At 30.0% G+C, this 22,548-nt stretch overlaps 2 protein-coding genes across 3 annotated transcripts; one reads left to right on the top strand and one right to left on the bottom strand.

The window, feature by feature from the left end:
* Nucleotides 1-9,456: 9,456 nt before the first annotated feature.
* Nucleotides 9,457-15,445, top strand: LOC115698079 (aldose reductase). Its single transcript, XM_030625259.2, has 8 exons — nt 9,457-9,721; nt 10,798-10,848; nt 10,999-11,072; nt 11,180-11,267; nt 12,095-12,301; nt 13,369-13,440; nt 14,153-14,374; nt 15,191-15,445. The coding sequence occupies exons 1-8, from the start codon at nt 9,581-9,583 to the stop codon at nt 15,278-15,280; spliced, it is 945 nt and encodes a 314-aa protein (XP_030481119.1). The 5' UTR covers nt 9,457-9,580; the 3' UTR covers nt 15,281-15,445.
* Nucleotides 15,446-16,360: 915 nt separating this feature from the next.
* Nucleotides 16,361-20,916, bottom strand: LOC115696549 (probable protein phosphatase 2C 65). Of its 2 annotated transcripts, none has more exons than XM_030623445.2 (5): nt 20,048-20,916; nt 19,214-19,600; nt 17,879-17,996; nt 17,564-17,787; nt 16,361-17,171 (listed from the first exon to the last, which is right to left on the bottom strand). In XM_030623445.2, the coding sequence occupies exons 1-5, from the start codon at nt 20,270-20,272 to the stop codon at nt 16,626-16,628; spliced, it is 1,500 nt and encodes a 499-aa protein (XP_030479305.1). In that variant the 5' UTR covers nt 20,273-20,916; the 3' UTR covers nt 16,361-16,625. The 2 variants fall into 2 exon arrangements, with proteins under 2 accessions (XP_030479305.1, XP_060957733.1); XM_061101750.1 differs by having other exon boundaries at nt 19,214-19,531; nt 20,048-20,895.
* Nucleotides 20,917-22,548: the final 1,632 nt, after the last annotated feature.

The raw sequence follows: 22,548 nt of genomic DNA, 5'->3' as shown, positions 1-22,548 counted from the left end.
GATAAGTGTTTTAGCGTGTCTCTCTCATCGAGTTCTCAATATTATGATTTAGGGCCCTGTAAAGCGTCGAGCTGCATTTTCCACTCAGGCTGACCGGCACACTTGGGCACAGAACGAGGTAAGATAGCATAAGAATATATATATGAATATATGCTTGTTTTGGATGTTTGCACTACTAGCACTAGTATGAATGTGGTTTATAGAGTGTTAGTATAGTGTTGTTTATAAATGTGGTTACGGTGTTACCAACACGAGTACCAGGGGTACGTCGTGCATGTGGTACAACACTTAGTAATTCTCGGGAGTACAGTTATGGCTCTACCAACACGAGTACAGGGTTGGTACTTTAGTGCATCTGGTACAGTGGTCGTACTTCCCTTAAGAACGTTCTTATCCATTTGGTGAGCTTAATTATTGAGCTCAGGGCGGCTTAACATAAAGCCAGCATCGCATTATTTCTATATATATCTTGCATATCTTACTGAGTCTGTTGACTCATCAGTTTGCTACCTTGTGTAGGTAAAGGAAAAGCAAAGCTGGAGGAACAGTGAGATAGAGCTCGGCAGTGATTGTACATATCGCGGCAGTGCAACCTGGAGGGTTTCGGTCTTTTACTATTTTAGAGTCTGTATTTTGATATTGCATGCTAGCGAGTTTAAAAAAAAAATTTATATGTACATATTAGTAAAATACTTTTAAATTGTATTTTGATACCCGGGATCCCGATCCATATAGTTAAAAAGATATAATATATTAAAGTTATCTTTTGAGTTTAGTAAATTTAAAATGCGGGCGTTACATACGCATTCTAAAATCCTTACATTATTACTTTTATATATTTGTGCCGGGTATTAGAGCTGCTGGTGGTATCATTTTGGCTTGGAAAAATGATTTTATTTTTGAGTGTGTGTCTTGCTCATGTAATCATATCTCTGGCATTGTTTATTCGGATCTCCCATCCCACCTGTGGCTCCTATCTTGTGTGTATGGCCCTCCATATTTCTATGCCAAGAAGAATTTTTTGGCTGAGTTCATGAAGATTGGATATAGATTTGGCGGCCCTTGGTTGATTTTGGGTGATACTAACTTTGTGCTCCGCGAGTCGAAACGTGAAGGTGCCACTGGTAGGGACCATTTTATTCCTTTCAATTCTGATCTGGTCGAGTCCCGGGGCCTCATTAACATGAATATTCAGGGCGATATGTTGACGTGGAACAATCACAGATCTGGCAAGAATCATGTTAAGTTTGCGCTTGATAAAGGATTGGTTAACGGAGCTTGGCCAACTTATTCCTGCAAGCTATTATTTGCTCTTATCAGACGAGCAACTCTGATCATAGACCTCTGTGTCTCTATTCTGGTGGGCTGGAAGCCAAGTTTAAAAGATGTTTCAAGTTCGAAGAAGGTTGGACGAGGGATGAGCATAGTAATCTAGTGGTGGCCGATGCCTGGAAGTCCATTGCTCACCCTTGGGCCCTTGCTCGCTGTTTCAAAAAGATTGGAACCACTCAGGTTTCTCTTCTTCACTGGCATAGATATCAGTTCGGTAAACTGGACACTGGTATCAAATAGCTTGAAAAAAGACTTAATTTGATGCAGAGTTTACCTGCGGGTGCTCACGACTGGAAGACTGAAAGTAACATCCGAAGATCCCTCAACGAGTCCTTAGAAAGGAAAGCTTCGTATTGGAGGCAAAGGGCTAGGATTTCTTGGATCAAAGATGGGGATAGGTGTTCCAAATTCCTCTTCCTTACGACCGCTATTAGAGGAAGGAGAAACGCTATTGAGAGTATTTTGAACAAAGATAATATTTGGATCACTTCCCGTGACTTAATTGGCCAGGAGTTCTTCAAAAGGATCTTCTCTGGGTCTGTTGGTGATCAGAGGATTAACTGTAATTATCTTTTTCGAGAGAAAATATCTTATGAAGATCAGGAGGTGCTCCTTACGGCCCCTACTCTTGAGGAAATTCGAAGTACTCTGTTCTCCATGAATAACCATAAAGCCCCTGGGCCTGATGGAATGTCTGTATTATTTTTCAAACACTATTGGGAGTCGGTGGGTGATGACGTCTGTGATGCTGTTTCTGACTTCTTTAGGTCTGGCAAAATGCACAAAGGTATCAATTCTACGAATATAGTTCTTATCCCTAAAGTGCAGAACTCGAAAAGAACAAACCACTTTAGGCCTATTTCTCTTTGCAATGTGATGTATAAGGTTATTTCCAAGATTATTGCAAACATAATTAAGCCAATTCTACCTAATCTTATTTGCCCCACTCAAGCTGCTTTTGTGCCCGGTCGTAATATACAAGATAATAATGTGATCGTTTAGGAGATTTTCCATTCGTTCAACCGGAAGAGAGGCAAAGAAGGGTACTTCACCATAAAAATTGACCTGATGAAAGCTTATGATAGGCTAGATTGGAAGTTCATTGACCATGTGCTTTCTTGTTATGGGATACCGTGAAAGTTCCGCAATTGGATCTCTCAGTGTACCACAACCACCACCCAATATTTTCCTCAATAGGGGGGCCGGTGGGTGAGATTAAACCCTCTTGTGGCCTTCGTCAGGGGGACCCTCTGTCTCCTTACTTGTTTATTTGGGCAGCTGAAGTCCTGTCTAGGCTGTTACAAGAAGCCCTGTGTAAGAACACTATTAAGGACATCAGACTGAGCAGGGGAGGCCCGATTATTTCCCATATTTTCTTTGGTGATGACTTAATTTTGGTGGGCAAAGCAAATTTGGATGAAGTCAGAGGTTACTAGTAGTGCCTAGAGAGATTCTATTGTTGGTTTGGCCAACAAGTCAACAAACTCAAAACCTCCATCTTCTTTAGTAAAAATACGTCCACTGGTCTAAAACGTGAGATTAGGGAGGTTTTGGAAATTGGTTCTCCTGAAGGAAATGTCAATTATTTGGGCCTTCCCCTGTTCAGATCCAGACAAAAAGATGGAGATTTCAATTTCATCCTGGACAATCTTACTTCCAAGTTACAGGGGTGGAAAGCGAAAACCTTGTCCAAAGCAGGCTGGGCTACCCTAATCAAGTCTGTGGGCTTGTCGATGCCGTTGTATGCTATGCAAACCACTAAACTCTCCAACCGTCTAGCGAGCAAAATTGACAGTTTAGTGCGTGACTTTTGGTGGGGCTTTGAGAAAGATAACCACAGTCTTTACCTAAAAGCTTGGGACAAACTCCGTCTTCCCAAATCTCGGGGGGGTCTCAGCTTTAGGAAAACAAGATAAATGAATCAGGCCTTTCTAGCTAAGTGGGGGTGGAACATACTTAACGGAAGTCAGTCTCTTTGTTGTAGGATTACGGCAGCAAAATACCTTAAACGAAAGGAGTTCTTTAACTGTAGTTATAAGGAGTTTGATTCTTGGTTTTGGAAAAATGTTGTAAAGTCTAAGGCCATTTTAAAGAAAGGTGCTTGTAAGCGGGTGGCTGATGGTAGAGACACGCGTATATGGGGAGACCCTTGGATTCCTCATATGCGTAATTTCCTCCCTAGGCCAAATGGTTCTCCTGTCACGGACGATAGAAGTGTTGCTGAGCTTTTTTCTAATGATGGTGGTTGGGATATCCACAAGTTGAACAGCCTTTTCGATCGTGAGACTGTTTCTGCAATTTTACAAGGTGGTGCCCCCTCGGGCACCGGTAAAGACTAGTGGGTGTGGACCTTAGAAAGTAACGGACGATTCTCTTACAAATCTACCTATCTTGCCCAGGCTTTGGAAAGAGCTCCCTTTTGTGAGGTTGCTCCCACTCTCTAGAATAAGTTGTGGAACAGTAAAGTGTTAGAGCTCCATAAGATTATGTTGTGGTGTATTCTCTCTAGTGCCCTCCCTGTCAGAGCTGTGCTAAGAAAAAGATTTCATATTGAGGATGTGAGTTGCCCGTTGTGTGGGAGGGAGGATGAATCTTTGGAACACCTTTTTCTCACTTGTGATGTGGCTTTCCATGCCTGACGATCTTCTCCTTGGGGTATTTATCCGATTCGGGATACTGGAATTCGTATGTGGGACTGGATCAAATTCATTTGGGATCTTAAACACAAGGGAATTAATGCGGATGAGATTTTTTTATATGCGTCTGTTGTGGTTGATACAGTCTGGCGCACTCAAAATGACAAAATACATAATAACTATATTGCATGATGTGAAGAAGTGTATTGACTATATTTGTATTTCCTATGCAGATTTACATGCTACAATTTTCCCTTTACCTAGCCCTCCTTCGACGGTGAGCTGGTCTCCTCCACCTTAGGATTGGATCAAGCTTAATTGCGATGTTAGAGTTGGGCTTGATAGCATGTGCTCCTCAGTTTTTGTCAGGAACCACCTTGGTAGAGTGGTTTGGGTCCAGACGTCCTCTGTTGATTTCTCTGATGCTCTGTGTGGGATTGCGGCGACTTGCTGTTTAGCCATTTCGACTGCAAAGGATATTGGTGCCAAGTTTGTAATTGTGGAGAGCGACTCGAGGATAGTTACCAATGCGCTTAATGGAAAAGAGTTTCACTGAAGTATTAAAAACTGTCTCATTTTGTAAAAATTACTCTCATTTATTTTGTAGTTGTATTTTTTCTTATATTAATAGTTATTGTAATTTTGCCGCTCATAATGTGACTGATTGGACTTTTACCTACAAGAGGTTTAGAGTTATCCTGTTAACTTCCATTCCGACAAACATTTTATATAATTATTTATCAGAGTACTTTTTTTATTTAAAAAAACAAAAAAAAAATAGTAGATAGAGGTAGAGTCCTATAATTATTTTTTATATATATTTTTTATTAATATAAATTTATCAAAATTTAATATTAAATTATAGGGTGACTATTCAATGGTTACATTTTTATTGTACCCATATGGTTACATTTTTTTTTTTTGACCTGCAATAGCAGGTTAACAATAGGTAAAAATTCCATTTTTAGAATTAATTAATTATAATTAATTATTTTTTAAGTAATTAAATAAATATTTAACAAAGACCTATTTTAGCAATTAAAATTTTTAAATATTTTTTTTATTTATATATAAATCCCTTGATTTAATTATTTTAACCATTAACCTATTTAATTATAATATTTACACTTTTTTTTTTCAAAAATTTTAATAATCGTATTGTTTGAAGTGTTTTCTTTTTTTTTTTTTTAAATATTATAATTTGGACGGATACTATTATATATTATAAGATTGATTATGTTTTAAATATTACAGTAATATTTTCTTTTATTCAAAATAGAAAAATATCACTTTTTTTTTAAAAAAAAAAAAATTTCAGTATAATTCCAAATTATATTAAAAAAAACTAGAATCATAATATCAACTCTAAAATTTTTGTTTAAAATAAGGATTGCTTAAATTTATAGCTTTTAATCAAGCGAAATTTAGGCCAAATGACATTAATTTGATTTTATTTGCTTTGACTCCAATTATATTAATGTATTTTATACGGCTTGTTTTTTCAAACTTTTATTAATAGGTATACCAATTGTTTGATTATACATTTCACTATTCAATAAGCTTTATTTCATTTTCTTTCTATGTCAGAACTTTTTTTTTATTTATTTAAATATACATCAAAACTTATACGTAATATTCTAAACAACTGAATTTTAATTTTACATATAAACAATTTTGTTGTCTTAATACATTAGAAAATTTTTTAATTTCTAAAGAAAGTGATATTTTTAATGATTGCCACGTTCTTCAATTCATTCATGTGCACCACTTGTGTGTTTCTATTTTATAGCTTACACACAACACACAACACACACTACTCACTTCCACCTTATTACAATTTTATTAGTGCCAACCACAAAATTACCATTATACTCTTTGTACCTTAATGTATCTAGTTAACTAAAATTTAATCAAATAAGATTTATTATAATAACAAAATTTATAATTTACTTAAACATTTTTTTTAAAATTTAAAAGTAATTAAATAGCGAATCGTATTCTCACAATTTTTTTTTTTTTTTATAATAGTTTTAAATTTTCATAAATAAAATTAATTTTAGGTATAATATTGAAAAGATCCCATTAATCAATCCATTTAATTTAAATTCTATAATTAAAAAAAAAAAAAGAAAACCAAAATCTTATAATAATGAATTAAACCAATTCTTTTCTTGGGACCATGCTCAAGTCTATGGGTGTCCAATTCTTTGTCCATTGTTTCCTGCAAGTTCAGCACATCATTATTTGCTTTCCTATTCCTTGCATTTATCCACCTCTCCAACTCTTTCTCAACATTGGCAAGATATTGCTCCCCAATCTCTTTTACGGTATTCGGTCAGTTCCTCTCTCCTAGAAGCCTTCCATTCTTCAAATGCCTGTTCTTTCCGCTGCTCAGCTTCATTTGCATCAGCCTCCAGTGGCTTCTTTGGCAAATAATAAATTGGAGGCTCAGTCTTAGTCCTTATGAAATTGCAAAGTTTTTTATGGTGCTCACTCCACCGAAGATACAGCAACTCCAACTTCTTCTCTTCTGTCTTGGCAGAAACACGTGCCCGCAGAGTCAGATCTCTGCCAAAGAATTAATTTAATGAAAGAAATAAAGAAAAAAATCTAATAAACTAGTAGTCACACATGGAAAAATCAAGTTCATAATTTTTAATTCTATGACAACTAATTAAAATCCAGACATAAATAAGCACAACAACACTTTAGGGAACTAAATAATATTGGTATGGTTTGTTTCTTCCACTAGTTGCATTTCTCATGCATTTCATTGAGGAATTAAAACAAACACTTAATGGGCACACAAATTCTGTCCACATTTTCTGTCCACTTTGTAATCTCACTTAGTCCCATTACAAACAACTCAATAAGTTATGCAAAGCAAACACATTTAAAAAAAAGATAATAAGTGGTGATTGTGAAAATCAAATCCAGAAAACACATAACTCACCAATAATGGATTACAAGACAACACCTGAATTTTCGTTGTGAATGAACATTGAGAAGGCGATGGAGGGAAAATTAGAAATGGGCTGAGAGGGCAAAGAGGGCAAATTTTGCTAACAGATATCATATTATAACGTTTCAAATGGTAACAATATACACAATTTCTAAATGTCAGAACTAAACATTATAAACTAATTACGACTAACCTAACTGTAATTAAAGAATCGGATAATAGCTAAATCAAATCCCTATATAATGTCAATGTAGAACGCTATTCAAAATAGAGAGAATGACTTGATAAAACTCAAAATAACCATACAAAACCCTAAGTAAAGTACCTGAATTGAGCGAAGCAATTGTTTTATCCAGCGGCGAATGAGTGAAACGGAATTCGTCCTCTCTAATCTTCGATCTCCAATCTCCGATCTAAGTTTGAAAATAATTCTAGGGTACAGCTGATTGAGTTGAAGAAAGCCAAAATGGCAGAGAGAAAGAGAGAGGTAGAGGGAGTGAGATCGGAGAAGATGGAGGCGCAGGGGTTTGACGGGTTCGAGAGCAATATTTAGGGAATGAAAGAGTAAGGAACGTTGAACATAATGTGAAAAGAAGTACAATATTGATGATGTACAATGTTGACATCTCTATACAATAAACTGTAATCATTTTATGTTTTCAAAAAAAAAAATGTAATCATTTTAAATTAAAATAGAGAAATGCTATTCATCCCGAGTAAAGTGCTAAAACTTTTTCCCGAGCGAACGTGTCAGCCACATGTCATTTATATAAGTGTCTCATGCAACAAAATTTATAATTAATTTTTATTAATTTATTTATTTAATATAATTACTTTTTTTTATCTTCTTCCTTCATCTTTATGTATTTCTCTCTCTTCGAACTGTAACTCTTCTTCTCTTTCATTACCTTTTTCTTTACTCAGCTCAATGCTTTTTTTTTTTCATCTCATCTACATCCTGAGTAATAATTTTTTTTGTTGTGTGAAAATAGAGTTTAAAATGATAGTTAAATTATATTATTTTTTATTTTTCAGAGTGTAAATTATATTGTTGATTTTGTGTTTATGAACACAGAAAAATCAGAATGAGGAAAAAAAATATAGGCCAAGCAATTTTTAATCGCTAGAAAAATTATTGGTTATCAAAATCACAAGCTAACCAACTTTAATTCAAGATCTTAAGGAGAGGGCTAAAACAAATGAGTTTGAAAAATTCATACTTTTCGTGTGGGTTTGAACATAACATCACTATTACTATTTTAATTTCAGAATAGCAATTTTGTTTACTCAAGCAACTCTTCAACTGATAACCCAAATTTTATATATGTATAATATATGTAAATTTAAGAGCTGCGTGATGACAAAGTGATATAATTTCTTCTATTGAATGTTCTATGTGGCAATTAAAATTTTTGTTTAGTTTCTATCTAGGTTTATGAATTTCAATACCCAAGATAATTTTCCCCATTTTTCCATTATTAATGTTAATATGGAAGGTGTGGTTACAAATTGTTGAGATTTCACTAAGTCCCTTTGTTTGCGCCCATGTTCCATGAGATTTCACTCATTGACATCTGTTTAATTTCATATTAACCTATTTTACAGTATGCTTTTGTTGAGATTTCATTAAGTCCCATTTTTTTTTTAATTTGGGTGTATAAGTAAAAAAGAAGGTGATGAAAAGAAATAGTTAGAGCATGAAGAGAGAGAGAGAGAGAGAGAGAGAGAGAGAGAAAGAGAGAAAGACAAAGAAGAAAGAGGAGGAGATAGAGAAAAAAAATTTCTACCGCAGTACTGACTAAAAAAATAAATTTAATTTTCTTCAAAAAAAAAAAAAATTTAATTATAAAAGCTTTGTTTAATAACACATTTTCTAAAAGAAGTGTGGTGATTGGTGACACGTTGGCTCGGGATAAAATTCTGGCCACCTAACTCGGGATGATACGTTGGCTCGGGATAATAAAATTTTAATTATCAAGTTATATGTGTATAATTTTAAATTATTAAGAGTTTTGTTGTAAAAATTAAAATAATTTAAGTGTAAAAAAATAAATTGCTAAAAGATCCTTATTTAATAATAAATTGCAATAAATTAATTAATAATAATACTTAATTTAATTTTAAAATATAATTAATTTTAATTAAAGTTTTAAAAGGAAATAAATTAACAGGTTAATATCAGGTTACAGGTCATTTTTTTTTTATTTTATTTAATTTCCAAATTAATCACAACCATTTAATGCTGATCCAATGGCTAAAAAAAACGTAACCATGATGGTTACAATAAAAATGTAACCATTAGAACCTCCTCCTAAATTATATTAATAATAATATTAATATTATTTAAAATTTCTCATAACATCTATGATGGACACGTAAGAGGACTTTGTATGTAGGGGGCATTATTAGGCCTTTGGGTGTGTCCAACATGCAAATATGCCATCTAATCATTTCTCCACCCAAACCATAAATATTCAAAATAATAATATAATTATAATATTTGCTTCGTTACTTGTGTAATATGTATGTATAAAATAGTATAGAAATACAGAGAAGAGTTTTCAGACTAAAAATATCTTCTTCACTTCAGTTGCTTTTAATTAATTTCACCAAAATAAATTGTTGAAAGAAAGAAAGATAACTAATAACTATGGCAGATGCAAGTTTGATAAATGAAGATGCTAAAAACGCAGTGTCGTTTAAGCTTTCCAGTACTGGTCGTTCAATTCCAGCCGTTGGATTTGGTACTTGCAAATCAACCACAAACTCTGTCTTCACCGCCATCGTTGAGGTAAAAAAAAAAACAAAAAAAAAAAAAGCTTCACTTATTATTTCGTTTACATTAGAAAATATTAATATTCGGAAAAAAAAAAAAAACCAGTATTATAATATGTATTGGAAAATTCTTTGGTGGAGGAAGGCAGATCTCTATTTTTGCCATTGAAAAATGTAATATTATATAAATTTATGAGAAAAATATAAACGATTAATATTTATAATTTTTCTCTTTTACATTTGAAAGTATTTTTTTTTATGAAAATACGTATAGGAAATAATAGATAACTTCAATTACAATTTAAATTCATATAGCAACTCAAATTTATATGACAACTCTAAGTAAAAATTATTAAAACAATTCAAACCGAATAAAATGAAAATAGTATATATTGGGTACATAAATATAATCAATTTGAGTATTCTGCATTATTCAAATGTAGTTTCTCTTTATCCTTTCATTGCTATTATTATTTTGAAGTAGAGTGCTAATTAAAATATTTTCTTATTTTTATCCAAAAATACATATTAAAATATGTTTTAAAAAAAATAAATTTATAAAAGTGGTTATAGTTAAAATTTTGAAAGATTCGAATAGAAAATTAGGGTTGAACTTTTTTTAACATGTTTTATCATGAAATTTATTTTTAATACAGTAAATTATTTAAAAATTTCAAAAATTTATATATTATTATAACGAACGTTATCATAAAAAATTTAAAAAATATTCCACTGTATTTTTGGAGACAATAATTAAGAAAAAAAATGTAATAGGTGATTCTAATTACAGAACCTCTATCTAAGAATAGAGCAAGTAAATTATATTCTAATTGGGAGATTAAAACTAAATAAAATTACACTAGAAAAAAAATTAAAAAATTAAAAAAATATCAATGTAACAATAATAACAATAAATAAACATTAATACTATATCATAATAGAAATAGCTCAAATCGAGGCTTGGTTATTTTATAATAAATTAAAAGTTATTCTTGAAAAGAGTATTCTTAAATAAAAATTCTATTTTATAACACTCCTTTATTTATGTTATTTATCACTACTTATTAATTATATTATGATTAATGGGTGCAGGGTGGTTACAGACACATAGATACAGCTGCACAATATGGAGTTCAAGAAGAGGCATAATCCATTTCTTCTAGATATTTTTTTTACCCACAAATATCTCATTTATATATTTAATTAATAAACATAAACATTATTAAGATAATGTTATTATTTATTTTTTTAATATGATAATTAATTTAATTTAATTTAATTTATTGGGAACAGGTTGGGCGTGCTTTGCAATCAGCCATGGAAGCAGGGGTTGAAAGAAGGGCTATGTTTGTCACCTCCAAGATATGGTAATTATAACATTAATTAATCAATATGAAAGATTATTATCCAAATTAATGATCACTAATTATGAAATAATAAGATAATATATATGTTTAAATATGTTAAATTATAGGTGCTCAGACTTGTCCCCTGATAGGGTTAGAGCAGCACTAAACAACACCCTTCGAGATCTCCAAATTGACTGCCTTGATCTTTATTTGGTAAGTGAAAAGTGTTATTTTTCAAAATACTACTAAAAGTGATATTTTTCAAAATACTACTAAAAGTGATATTTTTCAAAATAATAGTAAAAAATTTGTCATTTTACCAATATTACGTATTGGGTACCCTTACATATTATTATTTAGAATATTTTGTGGTCAAAATCCAATCAACTATTATTCTTATTCTGCTTGCACTTATTTTTTTAAGTTTAAATTTTAACGGTAAAATTTTTTAAATTACTGAACTGCTAATTAAATTTAAAATATCATTTATTTTTTATAATTAACTGTTAATATAGATTATTTATATGTATATTTTTTGTACATGCATCACATTTATATTGATACACTTCATATTATTAGTTTAAAATTTGTAACATTTTTTATTTTTATAATTTTATTTAATTTTAAAAATAATTTTTATATAATAATATTAAGTGTGTTAATATAAACATGTCATGTATACAAGAGTGTAGACATAAATAGTCTATAGTGACAGTTAATCGGATAATACTTTAAATTTGTTACCAGTTCAATAATTTAGAGAGACTTACTGTCAAAATTTGAGCTTAAAAACTTAAATATAAATGAAACGATAGAAGGATTTAACTGCTAAAAACTCTATTATTTATTTATGTAACTTAGATACATTGGCTTTTTCTTTGTTGGAAAATATATATATTTTTTGAATAAAATGCGAGTTGGAAAATACTTGGTTAACACCCTTCCTGTAAAAATGTTATTTTTCAAAGTAAAAGTGTTATTTTTCAAAATAATAGTAAAAGTGTATATTTTTACCAATTACATTTATTTATGTAATGCAGATACATTGGCCTTTTGTGGTAAAAAAAGGAGCAAGTATGCCTCCCAAGGGTGGAGAAGTAATGGAGTTAGAGATGGAAGGAGTATGGAAAGAGATGGAGAAGCTTGTGGAAGAGAACCTTGTTAGACACATTGGCATTTCTAACTTCACTCTCAACAAACTCAATACTCTTCTCTCCTTTGCTCAAATAAAGCCTTCACTCTCTCAGGTCTGATTATCCTTGCAACTAGGACTCACTCAACTTAAGAGCTTAAAAAATAAATTTTTCTTAAAAATACACTAAAATTTATTAGTAATTTTTAAAAATACCATATATTTAAGAGGAAATTATAATTTTTATAGGTTTTTTATACTTTTCTGCAAAAATATAGTTTTTTTTTTTTTTCTAAAAAGTTATAAAATTAAAAAATGTAAGTGTTGTTTAGTAATATTTTTGTTTTTTAATTTTTTATTCACAAACTAAAAGTAAAATTTTTATTTTAAAAAATTTTGTTTTGAAAAATAAAAATACGTTTTGTAACTATTTTTGTTTTTTGATTTTAAAAACAAAAAATAAAAGTGTGTTTTGTCAAATTTATTTTTATTTTTATTTTTTGATTTTATTTAAGTCAGATTGGGTCAAATTCGGGTTCAGTGTTAGAGCTGTTAGAGCTGTTGGGAAAGATTTGGGTCCAGATTAATTGGAGTTCAAGATATTAATTAAAAAAATTATTTAAAAAAGTATTAAAAGTAATTTTTTTAAAAAAATTTTAATTGTCAATTAAAAAATTAAAAAGTAAAAACAGTTTTATAGAATGTTTTTTTAAAAATATTTTAATTTTTTTAATTTTAAAAATAAAAAATAAATTAAAAAAGTGTTACTAAACGTTTTTATAAAAAAAAATTATATAAAGGTAACTGAATATTTTTATAGTAACAAAAAAAATAACCAATTACCATAAAAAAAAAAGTAATAATAAAAAAAAAGTAATCAGGCTGTTTTTTTATATATTTTTTATTACATTAAACTATATTTTTGTAAACTTATATTTTGAAAACCATTAAAATTGAAAACAAAATCCTAAAGATACCTGATTGAATTAATTCATGAGAAAAAAAAAAAATTCAATTAATCTATTCATATATATTTCATAACTTTAAAATGAAGACTTCTTTTGACAGTTTGTATTTATATGCATTAGGATCTTCAATTATTTTTTTATTTTATTTTTTGTTGATTTAGAAATGTTGGTTCATCATGTTTGAAAATCAATTTATGCATTTTTGTGTGGGCAGATGGAAATGCATCCAGGTTGGAGAAATGACAAAATGCTCGAAGCTTGCAAAAATAATGGTATTCATGTCACTGTAAGTAATTCATTACAACATTCAATCTCAAATGCTATTTTAAGTTATTGATTGAATCTTTTTTATTTTGTTAGATAACAATTTAATTTTTTTTTTCAAAATAATATAAAATAACTATTAGTTCAATTTTGCTACTAATTATATATTTTTGCATATGCTAAAAACTAGCTTCAAACAGTTATATTAAAAAAAGAATTGACTAAAATTGAGCTCAATTTAATGTATTCTTTTAAGTGTCATATTGTAATTATGTATTGGGTAAAAATAACTAAAATGTACTATTGGTATTTAGCATTCTTTTTAGTGTTATACTAATATTGGTGTAATTAAATATCGAGTCTTATATAATTTATAGAAGTTGTTAGGCACCAGTCTAATAGAAAAATTCTTTGATATAAATTTTTTTAAATAATATTGTTAACTAATCGAAAGATGTTATTTTTATAAGTTGTTGAGCACTATTAATACCTAATAAAATAATTTTTTTATGTTGATCAGCACTATTAGTACTTAATAAAATATTTTTTTTTAAAATACAAAATCTGATTTATCATGTAACAAAATAAAATTTCGGTTAATAATTTTTACAAATAACTTTCACAAAATTAGGGGATCCAGAATAATTTTTTTACCCACAAATGTAAATGAATAATTTGTTAATTAATTTTATTAAATAAGTAAATAATATATATATTATTATTGATTGAGACAGGCTTACTCAGCATTGGGGTCAGAAAATGATCCAACGGTGGAGAGGGTAGCAAAGAAGCTGAACAAAAGCCCAGCCCAAATACTTGCGAAATGGGCCCTTCAAAGAGGAACAAGTGTAATAATCCCAAACTCAGATACAAACACAATCAAAGAAAACATTCAACTCTTTGGCTGGGAAATCCCTAACCAAGACTTTCAAGCTCTTTCAACTCTATCTCATCAGGTAATTCATTCATTCATTCAACATTTTCATTATATAATTATTATTATTACTTTCAAAATTATATATGTATAGAAAAATTATAAAAATTGCCATTAGTTTTTGTAATTTTTATAAAATTTTGCAATAATGTTATTAGCATTGATATTTACCATAATGGTATTTAGAAAAACAGCTTATTTTTAGTATTATTATTATCATTCATATTAAATTACATATAGTTTTTTTTTTTTTTTTTTTTGGAAATAACAAATTTGATGGGTTTTCATATTTTTTGTTTTGTGTGAAAATATAATTTTCTTAAAAAAATATTATTTTACGAGAAAATTAAAAAAATATATAAGAAAATTATATAAGGGTAACTAAGTACCTTTCTTGTAACTAGAGAGTTAATCAATTATCATAAAAGAGTAATTAAATACTGTTTTTTTTTTCATATATTTTAATTTTTTAAAAACAAATTTCATAAAATAATTTTTTTTGAGAAAAAAAATTATATTTTTGTAAATTTATGCTTTACAAATTATAATAGAAATGTAAAATATAGCTTACTTTGTTAAAAGTTTATTCTAATGGTGCATCAAATTGTGATGTAAAATATTTCACATAATAAAAAGTGATTTAAATTTAAATCATAATATAACATATTATAAAATTTATACTACAATAAATACTATAATTTTGTACGTAAAAATGTCACAAAATTATTATTTGTACTAAATATAGATCAATTTTTGTATCTCGTTACTCTAAAAATGAAAATTAACTTTTTTATTTTAATGTACATTTATTTATATAGTCACGTGTGTGTGGTTGCAGAAACGAGTAGTAGATGGTGAGGATTTATTTGTGAACAAGGAAGAAGGCCCAATCACGAGTGTAGCTCAAGTGTGGGACCATGAGGACTAATCTAATCTCATATTCTCATCTTTGGTTGGTTTTAATTTAGATAAAACAAAAAACAATATTATTAATCCATAACATTAAATTTCCTATTTTAGTTTCCAAAACTCTACAATTAAACTATTATATATGATAAGCTATGTTTTCTAGTGCATACTTTCAATTTCGAAACTAATTAACTATGGGAAATTTGAATTATTATGGATGTTTTAATACAAAATTGGTTTGGAGAACATGTAGTGTAGATAATTTTTAAAATAGGATCAATTTTCAAAAAACTCCCAAAATAGCCTTGTCAAAATCCCAATCTCTTTCTCTCTCCACTCAAACTCTCTCACGGTTCTCTTTCCTTCATGCCCGATCCCAGCCACCTCACACAACTACCGCGCCGTCGCCCAGTCGACTTCGACCGAGACCCACCCACTATCCGACCATCATCACCGCCACATGGAGGAGGAGACCCACCTAGGATAACCGCACCATATCTAAGGTATTTTTTTTAACTCTTTTAAAATTTCAGATATGAGAAACCATTGGGGAAGAAGGGGGTCCGACGGGTTGGGTCCGATGGGTCCGACGGGTGGGGTCCGATGGTCCCGATGCATGGGTCCGATGGTCCGATGGGTTGGGGTCCGATGGTCACGTTAGGTTGGGTCCGATGGTCCGATGGTCCGATTCGTGCGGTCCGATTAGACCGATGGGGTCCGATGGCTACCATATTGGGCCAATCGGACCCATCGGACCCGAGGGGTTTGTTTGTTTGTTTGTTTTTTTTTTTTTTTCTGTCGTACGCGATGGAGATCGTCGGGTTGTAGGCGGTGGTGAGGGGGTGACGACGCAGTGGTTGTGTGAGGTGGCTGGGGTTCGGGCGAAGTCGGATTGTGTGAGGCGGCTGGGATCGGGCATGAACGAAAGAGGGACTGAGAGAGAGTTTGAGTGGAAGAGAGAGAAAGGGATTGGGATTTTGACAAGGCTATTTTGGGAGTTTTTGAAAATTGGTCCTATTTTTAAAATTACCTACACTAAGTGTTCTCCAAACCAATTTTATATTAAAACATGCATAATAATTCAAATTTCCCTTAACTATTTGCAAAAAGTTAGTTGAAATATCATTTTGGTGCAATAAATTTGCATTTATGCACTCTACAATGTCAAAAATCATTAAGAAAACACAAAAGAAAATATGGACATGCCAAACAAAACAAAAATGCTTATTAGTTGGGTCATTTTTGTATGTATAATTATCAAACTAAACAAAACAATGTATTTAATTGTCCAAAACACAAAATTTATGTGCAAGTCTTTTTTGTTTAGGGGATTTTCATATGAAAGATGATGACTAATTAAGTAATTAAGAAGATTGAACTGCACGATGATTGTGATCGGTAGTAGTAGTGGAATATTTGCCAAAACTCAAGAATCGAGGGAGCCTCACGATGGAATTGACTCTATTCACTCCATCTAGGGCAACCCATTCTTGATTATGATTATCATTGTCGTTATGATCTTGTGATGGTGGTGAGGAAATTCTAATACTACTACTATGATCAAATTCGACTTGATCATGACGATGATCTTGATCTTCAGGATCACAATCATTGTCTTTGTCAGGAGCAGCATCGCAACTGGCAAAGGATTTAAAGCTTTGAGAGAGTGAAAGACGATTGCCCTTGTGGCGAGAAGTAGTTGAAGAAGATGAGTAGGACTTGCTAGGTAACAAGGACGGTTGTTCGTTAAGGAACAAGATAACAACGGCGCAATCATCAACCTTGGAGCCGGGATACTTGCATCTCCATGACCGGACTGCTCTACACACCACCATTTTAGCTGCCGCCGATCTCTTTTTGGCTGACCCAACTATCTTCACCACTTCATTGTTAGACAAAGCATCCCAAATCTGAAAAAGAAAAGAAAAAAATATTTCAAATTATACATAATTTAGTAACACATAACAATATATATCCCAATGGATGAGCGCAAAAAGAAATCTTTATCATCAGTGGCGGACTCAAGATTTTAGTTAATCGGGACAACTCTAGGACGCATTGCTATGCTTGAAAGTCCTAAAGACTAACAATCGCTTTTCTTTAGGAACTGTCCATATCCAGTTCATCTTTCAGAACCATATCATATCATGGACCTGATGAAATAACGAACATTCAACGAAAAATGTCTTCATTCGAATTTGTACTTCAACTGAAGGCCGAGTCTAACTTTTCAAACATAGCAAGGACAGACACGCCGCGATCGTTTATAGTTAAAGTTAAGAGTGTTAGAATGATTACATACCCCATCAGTGGCCAAAACAACAAATTGATCATTGGGAGTGAGTCTTCTATAAGAGACATCAGGAATAGAGATAAGGCCATAATCTTTGAGACAAAAATCACCAAAGGCTCTAGCCATTGCAAGACCAGGACAATCATCCTCAGGCATCCATATTCTACACACATCTGGTTCTTCATCAGCTGCAAATACTCTACCTCTGCAATTCTTTATTCTTTCAGCCTCACCTATTAATATTAATTTCATTTTCATTGTTATTATTTATTTATCACCCAAAAATAATAATAATAATAATAATAATTAATAATTAAAACTCACTTGGAATATCTGGTTTTAAGTCTACTGTTAGTGGAACTGGTATGAGTTGATTTTTGTCTCCTCTTGTCCCAAGAATTGCACGCGAGTCCCCCAAGTTGGCAATAATCAAGTTCTCACCCTAAAAGTATTTACAAAACAAGCTCACAAACTTATAAATAATGTCAAATGTGTCAAGTATTCATCAAATTGATTAGTAAGGCCCTATTTTTACTTAATTTTTAGTTTAGAAGAATGACAAATAATTTTAGTTTCTAATGAAAATGCTCGAAATAGTATAAAAAAAAGTGCTTAATTCAAATTATTGCCATTTGGTTGAAATTTGTGGCTAGACCTTTCTATGTTTTAATTTGTATATAATTAACTTCTTAATTTATTTTTTTTTAGGCAATACCCCATTTATTTTCAAGCAAATCCGAGTTATCCCTTAAATTTTAAGCATGTCCAAGTAATTTTGTAAAGAGAAATGTTAAAAGGTATTAGTGGTACTTAACACTATTCTATATGTCAATATCGTTATTAGTCTAACTAAGTATCATAACTTTTAGAGAGTATCGCTAACTAATCGCTAGACGACATATCTAGAGGCGTTAAGTACCACTGGTACCCAGTAGTAATATTCTTTTATAAATTGCCACGGGAAAAAGAGTATTGTTATTAAGCACCTTCTATAAGTAGTGTCTCATGATTGTTAGCGATATTCCCTAAAATTATTTTTTAAAATTATAAACTCGATAATTAATTACACCAATAACCGTATAACATCTGTGTTAGGCACTAATAATGCATTTTAGCGATTCTCTTACAAAAATCAAAGTAATCAAATGTCAATGGTATACAAACATTGGAAATTTGCCACAAATTACCATAATTAAATTCATAGCTATATTACTAAAAGGTAAATACCATTTTGGACCCTCTGTTTTACAAAAGTGACCAATTGGACCCTGTGTTTTGTTAAATGACAAAATGGACCCTGTATTTTTTAAAATAGTACAAATAGGACCCTGAATTGATTTTTTGTCAAAATAAAATTTAATTATAATCCGATCTAAAAGTGCTATGACAAAACTGTTTACATTTTTTGTATCTGTTCTTATTAAGCATTGTCTTCAAGTTGGTTGTATTAAAAAAAAAAGTTGTCAAAAATTAAGCTCAGGGTCCTATTTTTATTATTTTAGAAAATACAGGGTCCATTTTGTCATTTAACAAAATACAGGATCCAATCTGTAACTTTTGCAAAACACAGGGTCCAAAATGATATTTATCCATTACTAAATTATGAAATATGAAAGCAAGTAAGATTACATTATATAAATAAATAAAAAACAAAAGTACCTGTTTAACAACAGTAACAGCTGTGGAACCACTGCAAAAGCTATCAATGGAGGAATCAAGACCAAGATCTTCATCCATTTCCTTAAAAGATTTAATCAAACAAGCTTCCCAAGAAGAAAGTGGCAAAACGACATTAGAGTTATTGTCGTTTTCCACATCTTTGGAGTCTATGTTGTCATCATCTCTAGTAGTATTATTACTATTATTATTACTCAAGTCTCTAATGTCCACGTCATCATACTTGGTGCTATTGACCTTTGACTGTTCAATGGCTTTTGAGAGCTTTGTAGGCAAATTATCACGAACATGACGTGCCACCTTGTGACCATAGGGACCATGCCCATCAAATACACCGCACAACACCATATCTTTCTCACCAGTAAAGTTCTGATAATATTAATTATTATAAGCTCTCCTAATGTATAAATTATAATAGTTGTTGTGTTGCAATAAATATTTCACAGATTGGGATATCATTTATATATCTTTCTCTCTCTTCATTTCATTTTCAACAAAGTCAATTTCAATTTTTAAAATCATATATTAAAAAAGAAAAAACGTAAACACGTTTATCTTAAATTTAATTAAAACTACATTAATTGGCTAAATTATACCTTAAGTATTATCAAAAAAAAGTAAAACTTGATTGGACAGAGTAAAAATTACAATTAATACTAATTATTGCTAATGAAAACATATGTGGACCAATTTTCCCTTTTCTTTTTCTCAAAATATTGAAGAAAAAAAGTCATGATGAAACAAAGAAGAAGAAAACAATGAAAGAGATTGTAACTATGAAATCAAATAGAATTATAATTAAAAAAAAAAAAATACCTCCCAAATGGTCATGGCATCTTGATTGATCCCTTTTCTTCCTTGTTGTGTATACATTGATGTAAATTTAGAAGAACCTCTAAGCCTTATACGAGCACCTTTTTCACCATATCTCATATCATCTTCTTCATCATAATCTTCATATGGTTTCTCTTCAAAAAAATCATCCCCAAAATACCCTCCACGCCTACGATTATGCTTACTTGTACTACAACATCCTCCCATCTTTCAAATTTTTTTCCCAAACCCAAAAATTTATAACAAAAAATTAATCAAAACCCAGAATTTATTTTGGGAGAAAAAAATGACAAGGTGAGAAAAATTTGTAGAAGTAACATTTAAGCTTAAAAGGAGAGAAAATAAATAAAAATTAATTATGATGGTGATGATGATGAGGCTTATAGGATAAGATTCTTCTCCTTCATTATAGAGATACCCAGAAATGGAAATGATTTTTGGAACGGAAAAGATAAACACCCATCAAAAAATTTAGCAATGACCCAGATATTTTCTCGAGAAAATCAGCGGGAAAATGTAGGAAAAATTGAAACTTGATGATGATAAAACAGAGGAATGAGAGATTTAATTTTGAAGCAGCATAAACAATGTGAAATAAATATATATATATATATATATATTTGACAAAATTATGAATCGAAATTCAAAGAGTAATTATTGATTTGAGTCAAGAAGAAATGGTGTGGAAAAATGGGTTTTTGGATTAGGATTGAAAGAAGAAGAAGAAGAAGAAAAGAAAAGCGTTGAAATTTATGAGACCTTGCTTTATGAGTTCGTAGATATTCATATTATTATTATTTATATATGTGGGTCTTATTCTCTGGATTCTCGACGTGTAAATCTCAACCCATATTTTCTAAGTCAAAACTTAGCTTGTGAAAATATATAGATAAAATAAATTAAATATTTTTATGGATAAATAATTGGATTTATAGTTATGTAATTACTATAATACCCTTACCAAGAAAAATGATTAGAGTTATTGGAAATATTTTTGTTATTTTTGCCGTAATCGGTTATGGTTAGCGTGATTTGTGAATCTTATGAAAATATACCATCAAAATTAAAATGAAAATTAGTTATACATAGTACTCTATTTTGTTAATTAGGCATTTGAGTTTTTTTAACATTCTTTCAAAGTAAATAATTAATATTATATTTGTTAAAATAAATAAGAATTAATTAACTATTTTTGGTGCTGATGCATTTTATTTTGGGAACAATAATTTTTAAATTTTTCTTTCAAAAAAAATTAATTTAGAAATTTTGATTTGGGATTTTATAATTTAAAAATATTGATGTATGAACTTATAATATATGATTATTATAATTGTTTTGAAAGGAAAATGAACTTATAATATTGGTTGTTTTGTAAATTTTTTATATTTTTAAATTTAATTTTTCTTTTACATTTTTATGGTGTTTTATAAAATAAAACGAAAATTACAAGAAAATTATACAAACGTTACATGAAAATAATATCCAAACAATATCAAAACAACAAAAAATATAACATACAAATAACAAAAAATTAACAAGAGTACAATATAAAAATACATTAAAAAAAATTGTATTTTTTGTAAATAAAATTATAAAAATTGTTAAAATATTTAAAATTTTGTACAACTGTATTTTTATTATTTTATTGTTGTTTTTGTGTATTTATGATAATCCCTTTTTAATACATCTTCAATTTGTAGAGACTCAGGAAACACGACTATGTCTTAGTAGAGAGTGATTCAGACGTGGTTATCAAAGCGCTGAAGGGGTTGCACTATATTTAGAATATTGATAATTATGTATTTTTATGTAATCAACTCTCTCATTATTTTCTTTCTTGTAACTTTCTTTTATGTCCCGTGTTTGTAATTTTGCTGTCAATAATGTGGCTAGATGGGCCTTCGCTCAGAACTTTACAGGTGTTATGGAGTCATCCTGCATACCTGTGTCAATCTTTTGTAATGACCGCGAGGTCTAATTTTCTATCTATTTAACGCTTTATTTTCAATAAAAAAAAAAGAATTATTTACACAAAATACTATATAAATTTTTTCCAAATTTTATATTTATACTCTGATAAATTTTTTTTTATATTTATACTATGTTTATTTTATTTTTTATTTTTTCACTCTCTCACAAAATTTTATTTTAATTTTTTTTTAAAAAAAAATTACAAACACTTATTTTATTTTATTTCCTCTTTTACATTTTTTTTTACTACTCACTATCAAACTACTTCATACTATAGTATTTTCTTTAAATAATCATATTTTATAAAAGAATCTTAATTAATTTTCTTTTAACCTTTACTAAAATAAGATTGTTTTACTTTCACATATTTTTTCATATTTTCCTAAATACTCTTTCTCCCTCTTACAAATAAAATAGAAGCATTTCTCATATATCTTTCTCTCTTTTACATAATTAATAAAAACAGTATTTTTTAAAGATATTTTATAGTTTATTCAGAGTTGATTTATGAA

Source organism: Cannabis sativa, chromosome 7 (genome assembly GCF_029168945.1).
Source record: "Cannabis sativa cultivar Pink pepper isolate KNU-18-1 chromosome 7, ASM2916894v1, whole genome shotgun sequence".
NCBI lineage: Eukaryota > Viridiplantae > Streptophyta > Magnoliopsida > Rosales > Cannabaceae > Cannabis > Cannabis sativa.
This window is presented reverse-complemented; position numbering and strand designations above follow the sequence as displayed.

Coding starts and splice junctions, on each gene's coding strand:
- LOC115698079 (XM_030625259.2), top strand. CDS start 9,581: ATGGCAGATGCAAGTTTGATAAATGAAGATGCTAAAAACGCAGTGTCG. Junction 9,722..10,797: donor TCTTCACCGCCATCGTTGAG/GTAAAAAAAAAA, acceptor TAATGGGTGCAG/GGTGGTTACAGACACATAGA. Junction 12,302..13,368: donor TAAAGCCTTCACTCTCTCAG/GTCTGATTATCC, acceptor TTGTGTGGGCAG/ATGGAAATGCATCCAGGTTG.
- LOC115696549 (XM_030623445.2), bottom strand. CDS start 20,272: ATGGGAGGATGTTGTAGTACAAGTAAGCATAATCGTAGGCGTGGAGGG. Junction 17,997..19,213: donor CTGTTACTGTTGTTAAACAG/GTACTTTTGTTT, acceptor AAATACTTTTAG/GGTGAGAACTTGATTATTGC. Junction 17,172..17,563: donor TTGTTTTGGCCACTGATGGG/GTATGTAATCAT, acceptor TTTCTTTTTCAG/ATTTGGGATGCTTTGTCTAA.